Raw genomic sequence first — 13667 nt, forward strand, 5'->3', positions numbered from 1 at the left:
CTAGGAAGGTACAGGCAATGACTGAGGTAGACTCTGCCATCATTTTGGCTGGAAGCTCAAAATTATATTTAATATAATTTTAATAATCTCATATGATATGTTTACATATTAGCATTTATAGAGTAAGATTCATACTCAATGTACTTTTTAGGACTAGCATTTTGGGAAGATCCAGCCAGTCAGCTACTGTACAAAAGGCCCACCACCAAAAAAAAGTACATTTGTGATGTAGCTTTAATTTTTTCCCTCCACTTAGTAAATGCTTATAAATGCATAACTTTTGCTATATTTTCTTTTATTTTCACAATCAATTATGGCTTTTTATGGGAGCAAATAGACTTCCTGAAAAGACATTTTGATTACGACATTTTAGCAGTAGGAAATCCATTTTGAGGTTTGATTTTGTCATCACAGAGCCAATGAGGTCCAAAGTCAGGGATAGTCTGAATGGTCCTCTACTGCCCTCCAGAGGGAAGCTGGATAGAGGTGGAAACATCTCTGGAATGAAAGAGACTGGTGTATATTTCTAACATTGGCATGTAAAAAATAGAGACCCAAAGAAATAAAAAAAACCAACGGCTGTTTTTCTCCCAGTGTGTTCAGAAATAAGTGAACCGTTGAATGATGAGTCATTTAGTACCACGCCTTCCAAGGCCACATTTAAACCCGAGGAGTTACTGACAAGACGTAAAATAGCTCACAACTTTTGACATAAACATCTTAAGCATTCTGAGTCTCTATATTTACTTATATACAATTGATTTACTTATACATACTTATGTAGCTATGATGTTGTAGTCTATTATATCAAACATCTTTCTTAATAGAGAATCATTAAAGAGTTATAGGAAAATGTATGTGGCTTATCAATTTCTTCATGTTTCTGATTGATATCATGGCAGATTTACATTAACAAGTTTATTTTAGCACATCTATGTGAGGCTTAAAATTGGATACTTTTTAAAAAAATTTTAAGGATTTTTTTTATTATTATTATTGAGATGTCTGGGTATCTCAGCGGTTGAGCACCTGCCTTTGGCCCAGGGCCTGATCCCGGAGTCCCATGATCGAGGCCCACATCAGGCTCCCTGCATGGAGCCTGCTTCTCTCTCTCTGCCTATGTCTCTGCCTCTCTCTCTCTCTCTATGTCTCTCATGAATAAATAAATAAAATCTTTTTTTAAAAAAAGGATTTTTAAAAATTTATTTGAGAGAGTGCAAGCTAGAGAGCACAAGCAGGGGAGGTGGCAGAGGGAGAGGGAGAAGCTGGCACCCTGCTTAGCATGGAGTATGTAGAGCTCAATCCCAAGACCCTGAGATCATGACCTGAGCCAAAGACAGTTGCTCAACTGACTGAGCCACCCAGGGGCTTTTAAAATTCATCTTTCAAATATCCAAATTAATGTACTAGCAGATGGTAGTAGTTGCAAACCAAGACTCTATAGGGTTTCATGTTTGTAAATGAATTTTCAAAACGTTATTAATTCCTCTTAAACAATTAATACAAAAAACATGACAACATTTGCGTCTCCCCCTGGTGATGGCAAATCTGGGGTATGGTACAAAGACATACCTGGTTACCTTTACTTTGTTCAATAATTGGACTGATCATGGAGCCAGAAAAAAATGGATTTAATCATGAGGACCAGCTGTAAAAAGTCCTCATCATTTCACAGATCTTTTTCCAGGCTTTTGAGAACAAGAGAGGAGGCAAGAACAAAAGATATGAAATTTCAAGTTGGTTTGAAAACTTTAAAAAATGAAAGAGCCTACATTACATAAAATTTCTGAGACAATCTACCCTAGGAAAATATAGCACTTTGGCAATGTTTCCTCAGCAAGGTGATGATTAAAAATGATACATAAAATATATTGAATATTTCTTACATACCAGGTATGTGTGGTATATACATAAGATTATCTCATCTTCATAAAAACCACATGAGATAGGTACCCTTGTTACTCCATTGTACAGATAAAGAAACTGCATATGAATAACTGACAGGATCAACCTCAAGAGAAAGATTAAAAAGGAACATATCTGGTTTAATTGGAAGTAGAAGCCTTCTAGAACCCTAATTTACTTTTTAAATTTATTGCATTTTTATTTAATATGTGTGCGGATTTTTTTTTTCAGGATTCTAAAGTTCTTATGTTATCTAGGACCTTAGGCAGAGGTCTCAAAATCTGAGAACAATATAATAGGGGTCAAGCCTTCTTACATTTTGAATAAAAATGCCAATCTGCCCATGCAGGAAGTACTAAGATTGGTGAAGGAGTTCTGTCAGGATAAGCCTCCTTGCAGTTACATCAGAGAAGACAAAAAATGAAATAGTGATGCAGAGGCTAGGGTAAAAATATATTTGCAGCTATGAAGATGCTGTGACATATTCCCTTCTTAAGGAGGACGTAGGGTGTATCAGTTGTCTATTACTGCATAACAAATTATCCCACCAGGAAGGTACCTAAAACAATAAACACTATCTCACACAGTTTCTGTAGATCAGGAATTTGGGAGCAGTTTAGCTGAACATGCTGGCTCAGATTTCTCATAGAGCTGCAGTTCAAGATGTCATCTGATCAAGCTGAGGTCACATGCCTACACTCTTGCTGTAAGAAGGCTAGAAAAAGTGAGTAACCGTCTTTCTCACTTTCTGTAAGCAGTGCTCATCACCACCGAGATACACGGTGGGTGTATCCCCAAACACATTAAGAGAACTTAAATGGTGGAGAGCAAAAAATAAAACCACAAAAGTGTCTAACTCAAAGTCATCCCTTTGGCTGCCCAACACTGATACAACCACCGCTTTCAATGCTTACACTTCCAAAAAAGTTCCTACTTAAAATATTGCAAATATCCTTCATATAGTCAAAGATGCACTCATTCTATCACCCTCCAAGAAAGTTACCACATCCATCTGTCCATTTCTAAGTCCAGAAGCTTTAGTTGATATCCAGTCCTTTGCAATTTGTAGGCTAAATAATGAACTTTACCAACAATAGCACACCCTACATACAATAGTGAAATAGAGGGCAAGAAAATGAAAATTAAGACACATAAAAGTGTACATGATACTCTTCAAGAAAGGAAGCACAAGATACCAGCTCTCATTTCCTCCCCTGATCATGAGGACTTCACCACCCTTCATGACTTCTTTCTCCACCAGCCATTCTGTGTTCCCTTTACCTTCAGCCAGTAACTTCATTGCTAAGGAATCTGTGTATTTGATAGAACTATGTGTTTAAAGGTATAAAGCACAAACCTCTTTCTGCTTGATGATAGGGTGAATCACTCCAGCCAATACCATAACCTTGTTCTTCTTTTCCTCTCTTAGTCTCTCCAAGTGACACAAGACACACAAAATGGTTAGATGCCAGTCTCACCCCCAAATCAATGGAACCGTTTCTCAACCTTTGTTAGAAGAATTCCTTTTTTTTTTTTTTTTTTGTAAGATTTTATTTATTCATGAGAGACAGAGAAGAGAGAGAGAGAGAGGCAGGGACACAGGCAGAGGGAGAAGCAGGCTCCACGCGGGGAGCCCGATGTGGGATTCGATTCTGGGTCTCCAGGATCACGCTGGAGCTGGGCTGAAGGCAGTGCTAAACCGCTGAGCCACCGGGGCTGCCCCTAGAAGAATTCCTTTCTTTGGTAACAAACTTCTAAACCAACAAAACCCAGAATCTCAGAGACTGGCAGTTTAAAAAAAAAAAAAAAAAAGTCCTTTAATATCCTTTGTTCCTAAATCCATTAATTTTGCATATGGAAGCCTGATAGTTTTAAAACATATCCACAAACTCTTTAACACTTCTCCCATTAAGAAAAGGAGTCTCCTTTGATATAACCAGCCTTAATGACTAAGTCCTAATGAACTGAATGTGGTTTTGAACTGACACTACAGGACTTCCATTGTTGGTTTAGAAAGGCATTATAGTTTCCATCCTGATTTCTCTGGGGATGTTTTGCCCTTGGAATCCAGCTACTATGTTGTGAGGAACCAAATAGCGCTGTGGAAAGGCTACAAGTAGGTGTTCAGCATCAGTCCCCAGACATATAAAAGAGTGAAACTGTAGATGATTTTAGCCCCCAACTTTTTGGCTGTCCTAGCTGGCATCAAGTGGAAAGTGGAACAGAGATAAACCATCCTGAGTCCTGCACAAGTTATGGATTTGTAAGCAAAGTAAATGTTGTAGTTGTTTTAAATCACTAAGTTTTGATGTAGTTATACAGCAATAGACAGCAAAGACATGAAAGAAAAATCCCAAATATTGGACACTAGTTCAAAGCCAATGCTGCAAGAAGGGTTATATCCCAGAAGGCATCATAACTAAGTCTTCAATAAGACATATGCTTCTTGGTGATAAACAGTACAATTAGACCAATGAATTCTATGGGCAATAGCCCATTGCATTACTTCTTTCATTACAGATGAGTTCTTGGTCAGAAGCTATATGGTGTCAGACACAATGACTGTGTATAAAACAGTCAATAAATCCCCAGCACAGCAAGCAGGTAAGCAAATCTAAATCTAGAGTAAACATATTTCAGAGAGGACAAATAATTATTCTCTCTCAATAGTTGGGTGGGACCAAAGGAATTGACTTGCCTCCATGTGATTGGCTGGTTCTCCTGGAGCAGGGGGTATCTCACCAATTCAGAATTGGTCATTATTGCTGGCAACCTCAACACTCAACAGTGGTTTAGTGATCATAGGCATAGTTCCAATCCTGCTATCAATTCCATTTCATTCATGATTCCACTGAGCAAGCACTGAGCCTGGAAAAGGAGGCTGAGTTTCCTCCCAGAGCAGTTCATTTCATCCATAGGATTTATAAGATTCATTCTGCTAGGTCCATCAGCATATCCCTTCCCAAATATTCCTTGTCATCAGTTTTCCAATCTTGCTCTTTCCAATGTCCTTGACCACCTGGCCAAACAATTAGCCTTGCACCATGAATTATTACCCAAGGCCAACTCTCCTTTCAGGCAAAGTGAACTTCAAGACACACAAGGCTACACATTAAAAGGACTTCATGACTTCAGTGTTCTTCAGGTCCAAAGTGGGACCCAAACAACCTCACAATCTGTTTCTGGCAGGTACCACCATATTGTGCAGAGCAACAAACCTGAAGAATAATGCCTGGCTCATCATGGGCACTCAATAGTCATTTGTTGAATCATTCTTTTACAATGCAAATCAAAACTGGAATTTAAATAAACATTAGGAAGAAAAAAAATGCTATCATTCCCCTCCCCCTCCTGTTTAAATTCCTTCCCTCTCCTGTTTAATTTCCTTCACCTGTGTGGCTCAGTGGTTGAGTGCCCGCCTTTGGATCAGGTCTTGATCCCTGGGTCCTGGGATTGAATCCCACATCAGGCTCCCCATGGGGAGCCTGCTTCTCCCCCTGCCTCTGTGTCTGCCTCTCTCTATGTGTCTCTCATGAATAAATAAATAAAAATCTTTAAAAAAAAAATTCCTTCAACAGCTTCCTATTGCTCTAACAGACCCTGCTGGGTGTGGCTTCTGCCTCTTCCTTCCCCTTGTTCTCTGAACTCTAAGCATTGGTCTTTAATTCTTGGAATGTTCCATGCTCCCTCCTGCCACAAGACCTTTGCCCAGACTGTTCCCTCTCCTTGCCAAATTAACTCCATCCTCAGATCTGGACTAAAGGATTCTTTCCTGTCTTATAACCATTTTTCTTCACTGTACTTAATTCCATATTCATTTATGTGTTTAATTAATTCCTGTCTTACTCTGGGACTCTAAGTACTATGATTATGTGCACTCACCACTGGATCCCCAGCACCTAATATATTGCCTGGCACTTAATAGATGCTAAATAGTATTTTATTGAATGAATACATGAATAAATGAATGAATGTGTCTGTAAGAAAATGTAGTATACGTAATTTATCTACAAGTTATCACTGCCAATTTTGCTTAAAGCTTTCTGCTATCAGTTCCTACTCCTCTAATTCACAATTCTTTATTAATTTAAAAAGGCATTTGTCTGACTCTATACTAGCACAATACAGTGGAAATATGTGAGCTACATATATATCTTCAAATACACCATCAGCCACATTATAAAAACTTAAAAGAAATATCTTACTATTTTATTTGACCAGTATTTCCAAGACATCATTTCAAAGTGAGATCAGTATAAAAATTATTAATATTTTTACATTCTTTTCTTTATCCTCTCTTTGAAATTTGGTATTTTAATTTCATCATATCTGTTTGAACTCGATATGTATATATATATATATATGTATATATATATTTAAGATTTTGTTTATTCATTGGAGACACAGAGAGAGGGGCAGAGACACATGCAGAAGGAGAAGCAGGCTCCTCACCTGGAGCCTGATGAGGGACTCCATCCTGGGACCTGGAATCATGCCCTGAGCTAAAGGCAGATGCTCAACCCCTGAGCTACCCAGGTGCCTGTATTTCTTTCTTTTTAAAAAATATTTTGTTTATTTGAAAGAGAATGAGAGGGAACACAAGCAGGGGGAGTGGCAGAGGCAGGCTCCCCACTGAGCAGGGAGCCTGATGTGGGACCCCATCCCAGGATCCTGGGATCATGACCTGAGCCCAAGGCAGAGGCTCAACTGACTGAGCCACCCAGGTGCCTCAGACCTAGCTATATTCCAAGTGCTCAGTAGCCACAGGTGCCTAGTTGATGCTGTACATGGCAGTGCAGTTCTATAGAATTCACTTTCACAAGGAGTCTGACTGTCCTTGGCACCTATAATTAGTGCCAGGAAAGCATCCTGAAGTCGAATTTTCATCCAGATCTAACTGTTCCAGTATAACAGGTGATTTAAACCAGGTATTAGCCCCCAACTCCTCCAGGATTAACTTAGAAACTTGTCTCTAGAAACAATTTTAATGTTCATCTTCCTATCACATCCTTTTATCTCGTATTTAAATATTAACTTTGCATCTCCTGTAGGTATTGGGCCACCTTCTTTGCAAACCCTTCTATTTCTCCTTTAGAGCCAATTTATCTAATTCTCCGTTTTTAGGAACTTCATGGCAAATCTGTATGTTCCCTGGGCTGCCCAGGAAAGTTGGGGCGGGGTTGAGGGGTGTCTAAGTCTTCCACGTGCAGCATCCAGTTTGTGTGTGTGTGTGTGTGTGTGTGTTTTAATATTTTATTTATTTATTCATGAGAAAGAGACAGGCAGAGGGAGAAGCAGGCTCCATGCAGGGAGCCCGACGTGGGGCGCGATCCCCGGCCTCCAGGTCACACCCTGGGCGGGACGAAGGCAGGCGCTAAACCTTGGGGCCACCCGGGCACCCCCAGCGTCCGTTCTTTGAGCGTCTTCATTATGCCTGCCTGGACCTGGAGGAGGCGCCCCGGAGAGCAGCACAACCCATGGTTTAAGACCACAGAGCTGAAGTCGAACCGCTCCTTCGGTTTGGAAAGCGGCTGTCTCTCCGCCGGCCCTATACCCCGCAACGGCCTTTAGGTGCTTCTCCCTCACCAGAGAGCCACCGGCCAGGGCCACAACAGCCTTAACTACACGAGAGCAGCTCGACCTCGGTTTCACCACCTGCCCTTGGCTAAAGGGGAAGAGGAGGGACATCCGCCCGGTGGGAGACGCTTCCGGAAGTGACGTAGGAGTGTCAACATGCAAGATGGCGGCCCATCACCGGCAGAACACGGCAGGGCGGAGGAAAGTGCAGGTATGGGAGTCCCGCTCCTCGGTCCCCCGGACGCGGCCTGCCGCCCGGCGCCCACCTCCAGCTAACGATGCCTCGAGCCGCGGTCGGCTAGGGTAGCGGCGTGGGGCCAGCGGGACGGGGCGCGGCCGGCGGCGAGGGGTGGGGCCGCGGCGCTAACGGCTTGAGGAAGGGGCGGGGGGCGCCTGGCTGGGCCCTCCGGAGCCCTGTCCCGGGACCCCTGGGTGAGCGGTTCCGAGGTCGGGCTTGACCGACCCTAGCTCTCTCGCAGGCTTGAGTTTGCGGGATCTGGATGGACTCGTCTCCCGCCCACCTGCCTCCTCCTTCCCTTGCTTTTCTCCCTGTCGGCGTCTGAGCCGAGGCCTGCGGACACTTCCCTGGCGGGCGGGCTAAACGCCTGTGCGGGGGCGTGGCGGGGCAGCGGGGCGCAGAGGGCCCTGCGGGGTTTCTGCGGAGGATGCGGCACGTGGGAGCCCTCCGCTTTTTTTTTTTTCCCCCCTCCGGAAGCTTTGTCCCTTTGAGATGGAAACGACGTGGGAGTGTGCTGGTATTAGTGGGGAAATTATTTTTATTAATTTTTTTCATCTTCATTGTGCATCCTCGATTCTTTCTTTTCAGTTTCTAAAGATTTATTATCCAAGGGTAAAGAGTTATCTAACCCTTCTGTGTGTTCTTTCTTTATGCCTTCGTGAATCCACCTTTATTTGGGATACCCTCAAGAGTTAGTGCTGCCTATTATTTTCAGCGGTGCAAGGAGTAAAAGCCCTATTACAGCTGTTTGCCTGCAAGTATATTGTATATAGGAGTCAGTGACTGTGCATCTGTTCATTAAGCGTTTACTGAGCACTTAGTTTAGTCACGAAGATAGGCAAAAAATTGTGACAGTATAGGAATAAAGATCTCTTTATGAAACACAGCATTATATGTAGTTCCACAGGTGGAAATAGTTTGTTGAGTAGGTAAACAGGACAAAGTGATCCTTCAGTCAGGTAACCCCAGCAATGGCTGTAGGCCACTGTCTTCTGGGCAGTTCACTTACTTGTTTTATTGATATCATTGATCACTGCAATGTCCCAGGCATTCACTAGGTATCTCCGAATTGAGTGAAATTAATAAGAATCTAAAATAGCTTACCCTGTTAGGTGATTTTTAAGTACATCAGTAACAGAATCCCAGCATCCAAGCCAGGTGGGTGAGAATGTGTGCTGTGCACTAAAATGTAAATCAAAATTGTCTTAATTGTATTCTAGACACTAAAGTGGTACACTCCTTGGGTAGTAAGGAGAGTTAATCAGGCATTCAGTTTCTTGCATTTAAATTTAAAAGGCCATATAAAAGTATAAGATGAGGAAATGTAAATTCACCACAGTGTGTATGGAAAAATTGAGTTTTTTAATAGCTGAATGTGAGCCATTACATGTTGAATGAGGGAAATAATTCCATTCTTTCCTGGTCAGAGTACAAAACTAGTTTGGGGTTCAGCACTTAGTACGTTGTTCTTGATAGGTCTAACAATCAGATTGGTGAAGTAACAATTTCCTATGAAGAGTGTCAAAAGAACTAAGATTAGCCTCTGAAGAGAAGATTCAGTAAATCGGGCAGCCCCAGTGGCGCAGCGGTTTAGCGCCGCCTGCGGCTCAGGGTGTGATCCTGGAGACGGGGGATCAGTCCCACATCGGGCTCCCTGCATGGAGCCTGCTTCTCCCTCTGCCTGTGTCTCTGCCTCTGTGTGTGTGTGTCTTATGAATAAATAAACAAAATCTTAAAAAAAAAAAAAAAGATTCAGTAAATCTTGTTAGCTGCTTTCAGAATTTGTCCCCAAGGTATAGGACCAACCTGAGAATCTACGGAGATTGATTGTATCTCAGTGTGAGAGAGAACTTTAAAAAAAAAAAAAAAAAAAATATATATATATATATATATATATATATATATATATATAATTAGACTTCAGTTTGCCAACATACAGCATAACACCCAGTCACCCCAAACCCCCACCCACTTCCCCTTCCACTGCCCCTTGTTCATTTCCCAGAGTTAGGTGTCTCATGTTTTGTCACCCTCACTGATAGTTTCACTCATTTTCTCTCCTTTCCCTTTATTCCCTTTCACTAATTTTTACATTCCCCAAATGAATGAGAACTTTTGTTTGTATCTCAGTGTGAAAGAGAACTTTTGTTATGGAAGTGTTTTTCAAACTAATGCACAAGTTAGTGCAAAAAACTCCACAAACAATACAAAGGTAAATAATAATTGTCCTCTACTCTTCAAAGATTGCTACTGTAGATGATGTGATATATAATCCTAGACCAGTTTTTAGTTTTGTTTTGTTTTTTTGTTTGTTTGTTTTGTACTCTGAGCACTGTTGGCATGTTGGGCTGCATGATTCTTTAGGGGGGTGGGGAGAGTCTTATGCATTGTAAGTTGTTTTTCATCATCCTGGCTTCTGTCTACTAGATATTAGCATATCCCCAGTGTTGACCAAAAATAACTAAATACTTTTCAAATGTTTGGTAGGGGGTAAAATTGCCCTTGGTTGAAAACCAATGTTCTATACCTTTTGTGCATATGTACCAACTTATATGATTTTTTTTTCTTTTTTACGCTACACAAAGTCATAGTATATATTGTTCAGTATCTTGCTGTTTGTCAAAATTTTAAATACACATTCCCATTGACCAAACAATTCCTCATCTAAAAAATTGTTTTAGAGAAGCGTGTATGAGGGGCCCCTGGGTGGCTCAGTCGGTTAAATGTCTGCCTTCGGCTCAGAGGCTCAGAGGCTCTGGTCTTGTGATTCCAGGATAGGGTCCTGGGATCAGTTGCGCTATGTGTCACGCTCCTGTCGTTGCACTCCCTGCTTAGTGGAAAGTCTCCCTGTGCCTGTCCCTCAGCTTCTGTGTCTGTCTCTCCCTCTCCCTCTCCCTCTCTCTCACATGCATGCACACCCTCTCTATTAAATAAATAAAATTTAAAAATTTTAAAGTGCATATGCGTATATCTTTCTCTAGTTGTTCAGTAGTGTTTATTTTAGGATTTCTGTCATTGTGAAAAAAAAATCTCAATGTCCATCAATAGTCACTTGGCAGATAAATTAAGTACACTTATGTAGTGGATTAATTTGCAGTTGTTAAAAAGATAAGCTTGATCTGTATTATTAAAAAGGAAAGGTGTCCAGAAGTCAAAAAACAAGTCAACATAACATAGTCCCATTTTCACAAAGGAAATAATGTGTCTTTAAAAAGTCTGGAAGGCTATTTATTAACAGTGATTATTTCTATGTATTAGATTATGTGATTATGGGTAAGGAAAAAATGGGGTATATTTTATTTTAAAATATATGTAAACTTTTATATTTTTGAGCTTTTTACAACATTCTTTGTTTTAATAAATAAAAAACATTTTAGAAAAACTATATATGGCTACATAATTATATTTTGCCTCTTGGCAATCAGTGTCTTATACCAAAAGGCAGTAGCCCTGAGCCTCATTATTAAATTGTAGGCCAAAAAGAACCCTTGAGACTTATAATATTTATAAATAACCAGTGGAGAGGGGTCCAGATATACTGCTTATTAATTATAGACATAATGAAGAATGAACACATGTCCTACTGTCCTCAACTTCTAAGCAGCCTGGAGGTGAGTATGAAGGGAAGGAGTGGATTTATGATTGGCAGAAATATGATGAGACATTCAAATGTGTGAATTCAGATATGTGCTGTAGATTTTTTTTCCTGATAATCAAGGTGTCAAAACAAATCATTTCACTCTTTGGTGATCCCTTACTGTTATGGTTTTCCAGCATCCAAAGTCTATTGGCTGGCTCACTCTCTTTCTCTCTTTCCCTTTCTCTCCTTCCTCCTTCTCTGTCCTTCTTCCTCTCTCTCTTTCCATCTTTCCTTCAACGGCCTCTTCCCTCACTTGCTACAGAATTCTGGGTATGAGGTTGTCACTGCTATTCTGGTATAGGAGCAACAATCATGCTCTAGTACCCAGTGATGTTTCAAGCATACACATACTAGGCCTTCTGTAACGAGATTCTTTTCCTTGGAAATGACCCCAAGTCCAACTTACCAGGCTCACATAATAAAAGACATGGCATTGGCTCAGGTAAATGAAAAGTCAAAGAGGTAGTGCTGGTTTCATGCAAATCCTGAACCAGCAGGTTTACTGTGACTCTAATCTAAGAAGTGTTATAAAGTCAGCTTTACTATTGGGCTGCTTATGAGTTATCTTCTATTCCCAAACTCCCAGCTCTAGGCTTTCCCTCTTGGTGGCATGGTGTCTGTCCCATTCCAGTCTTCATGTCCTTTCATGCAGTATTCAAGGCTATAGTCTCATAAGTAGCTCTTGTACATTTTCTTCTAGGATTTGCTTGCGTTGAGGAAAATATTGGGAGCAGAAATGGGGGATGGAGAGGTAACCAGCAAAAGTCTCTTCTATCAGTACTTCAGTACTTACCTTCTTTCTTTGCCAAATATTTAGTTATTTCTATTCAGAGTTCAGTATGGGTCCTTATTTCTTTTCTTTTTTTTCTTTTTTCTTTTTTTTTTTTTTTTTTGCAAAAGAGAACAGTGCTTAAGTACAAATGGAGACACGATTCTTTTTTTTAAATAATGGGTCCTTATTTCTGATTTAGAATCCCAGTTCTGGGTTGGTTGTTTAATCTTTGAGACTTTTTTTTAAAGGAAGTAGAATGAAGCCAAATCCTGGCTTCTCAAATTAGCTGTATGTCCAAAATGAGTTACTTTTTATGTAGGATGGGTAGTAAAAAATTTATACCAATGTGGTGGCATCCCTTGGAACAGAGGTTAGTAAACTGCCTCTAAGGAGTCACGTGGTAAGTATTTTAGGCTTTGCAGGCCACGATACTTTGTCATAACCACTCAATTCTGTGATTACAACGTGAAAGCAGCCATAGACCATACCTAAATGAATAGGTGGCTGTGTTCCAATAAAACTTTGTTTACAAAAATAGGCTTTGGCATGGATTAGGACCATGGGTGGTTTTTTTTTAACTAACCCCACCCCACCCCAGACTAGGAGTAGTCACACTAGAAGATGTCCTGTTTTTATCTGCAAGATTGTTTTTTAGAATACTTCTTAAAATCAGCACTCTTGTGGGACACCTGGGTGGCTCAGTGGCAGAGCATCTGCCTTTAGCTCAGGCCATAATCCTGGGGTCTTGGGATTGAGTCCTGCATCGGGATCCCTACAGGGAGCCTGCTTCTCCCTCTGCCTCTCTCTCTGTATCTCTCATGAATAAATAAATAAAATATTTTTAAAAAATCACTCTTGAAATTACGTACAGTAGAAAGTAATGGTTCACAAGATTGAACAGGGAAAACCGATGTGAGAATTACTAATATTTGGCCAATTTTTCTTGGCCACATTTAGCCTGATTTAGCCTGATAGCTGGAAATAGCCTTACACAAAAGAGCTATATGATTCCACTTCCACTTAAAGAATGTTATAGAACAGACAAAACAAATCTATGATGAAAAAAGTCAGATCTAGATTGCCTAGGAATGGGGTGTAGAGGTTGGGATGCAGAGGAGGGAACTTTCTAGGGTAGTAATAATGTTCCTTGTGTCTTGGTAGAGGTCTGTATTCTATAGATCCATATATTTGTTAGACGTATATATGTACTTTAAGATTTCTACATTTCATTGTATGTAAATTTTACCTTAAAGGAGCCATAAATAAATAATAAACTAGATAATGATATACATGTTGAAGTACTTAGGGGGAAGTGGTATTGATGATGTGCAAGTTACTTTGAAAGGCATTGAAAATAACAGATCAAATGGTTGGATGGGTATGGGATAAAGCGAATATCAACAGTGTCAATTGTAGAATAGATGTGGATATATGGACATTTGGTGTGTAATTCTTTCAGCTTTTGTATGTGTTCAAAATTTTCATAGTATAATGTTGGCGGAAAATAAGCTTTAAAGGTTTAAAAAAAAATGGTT

At 40.4% G+C, this 13667-nt stretch overlaps 1 protein-coding gene across 2 annotated transcripts in view; it reads left to right on the forward strand.

Annotated features, from left to right (window-relative positions):
- The first annotated feature begins 7542 nt into the window (after positions 1 to 7542).
- Positions 7543 to 13667, forward strand: part of WDR48 (WD repeat domain 48) — a 49701-nt gene continuing 43576 nt past the window's right edge. For both annotated transcript variants that reach the window (XR_005376858.1, XM_038570475.1), the window contains exon 1: positions 7543 to 7693. Coding sequence is in view for 1 of the 2 variants with exons in the window: in XM_038570475.1 (XP_038426403.1) it covers positions 7646 to 7693 (48 nt within the window). In the remaining variant the exon portion in view is untranslated. The remainder of the gene's footprint in view (positions 7694 to 13667) is intronic.

This window comes from Canis lupus, chromosome 23 (genome assembly GCF_011100685.1).
Source record: "Canis lupus familiaris isolate Mischka breed German Shepherd chromosome 23, alternate assembly UU_Cfam_GSD_1.0, whole genome shotgun sequence".
NCBI lineage: Eukaryota > Metazoa > Chordata > Mammalia > Carnivora > Canidae > Canis > Canis lupus.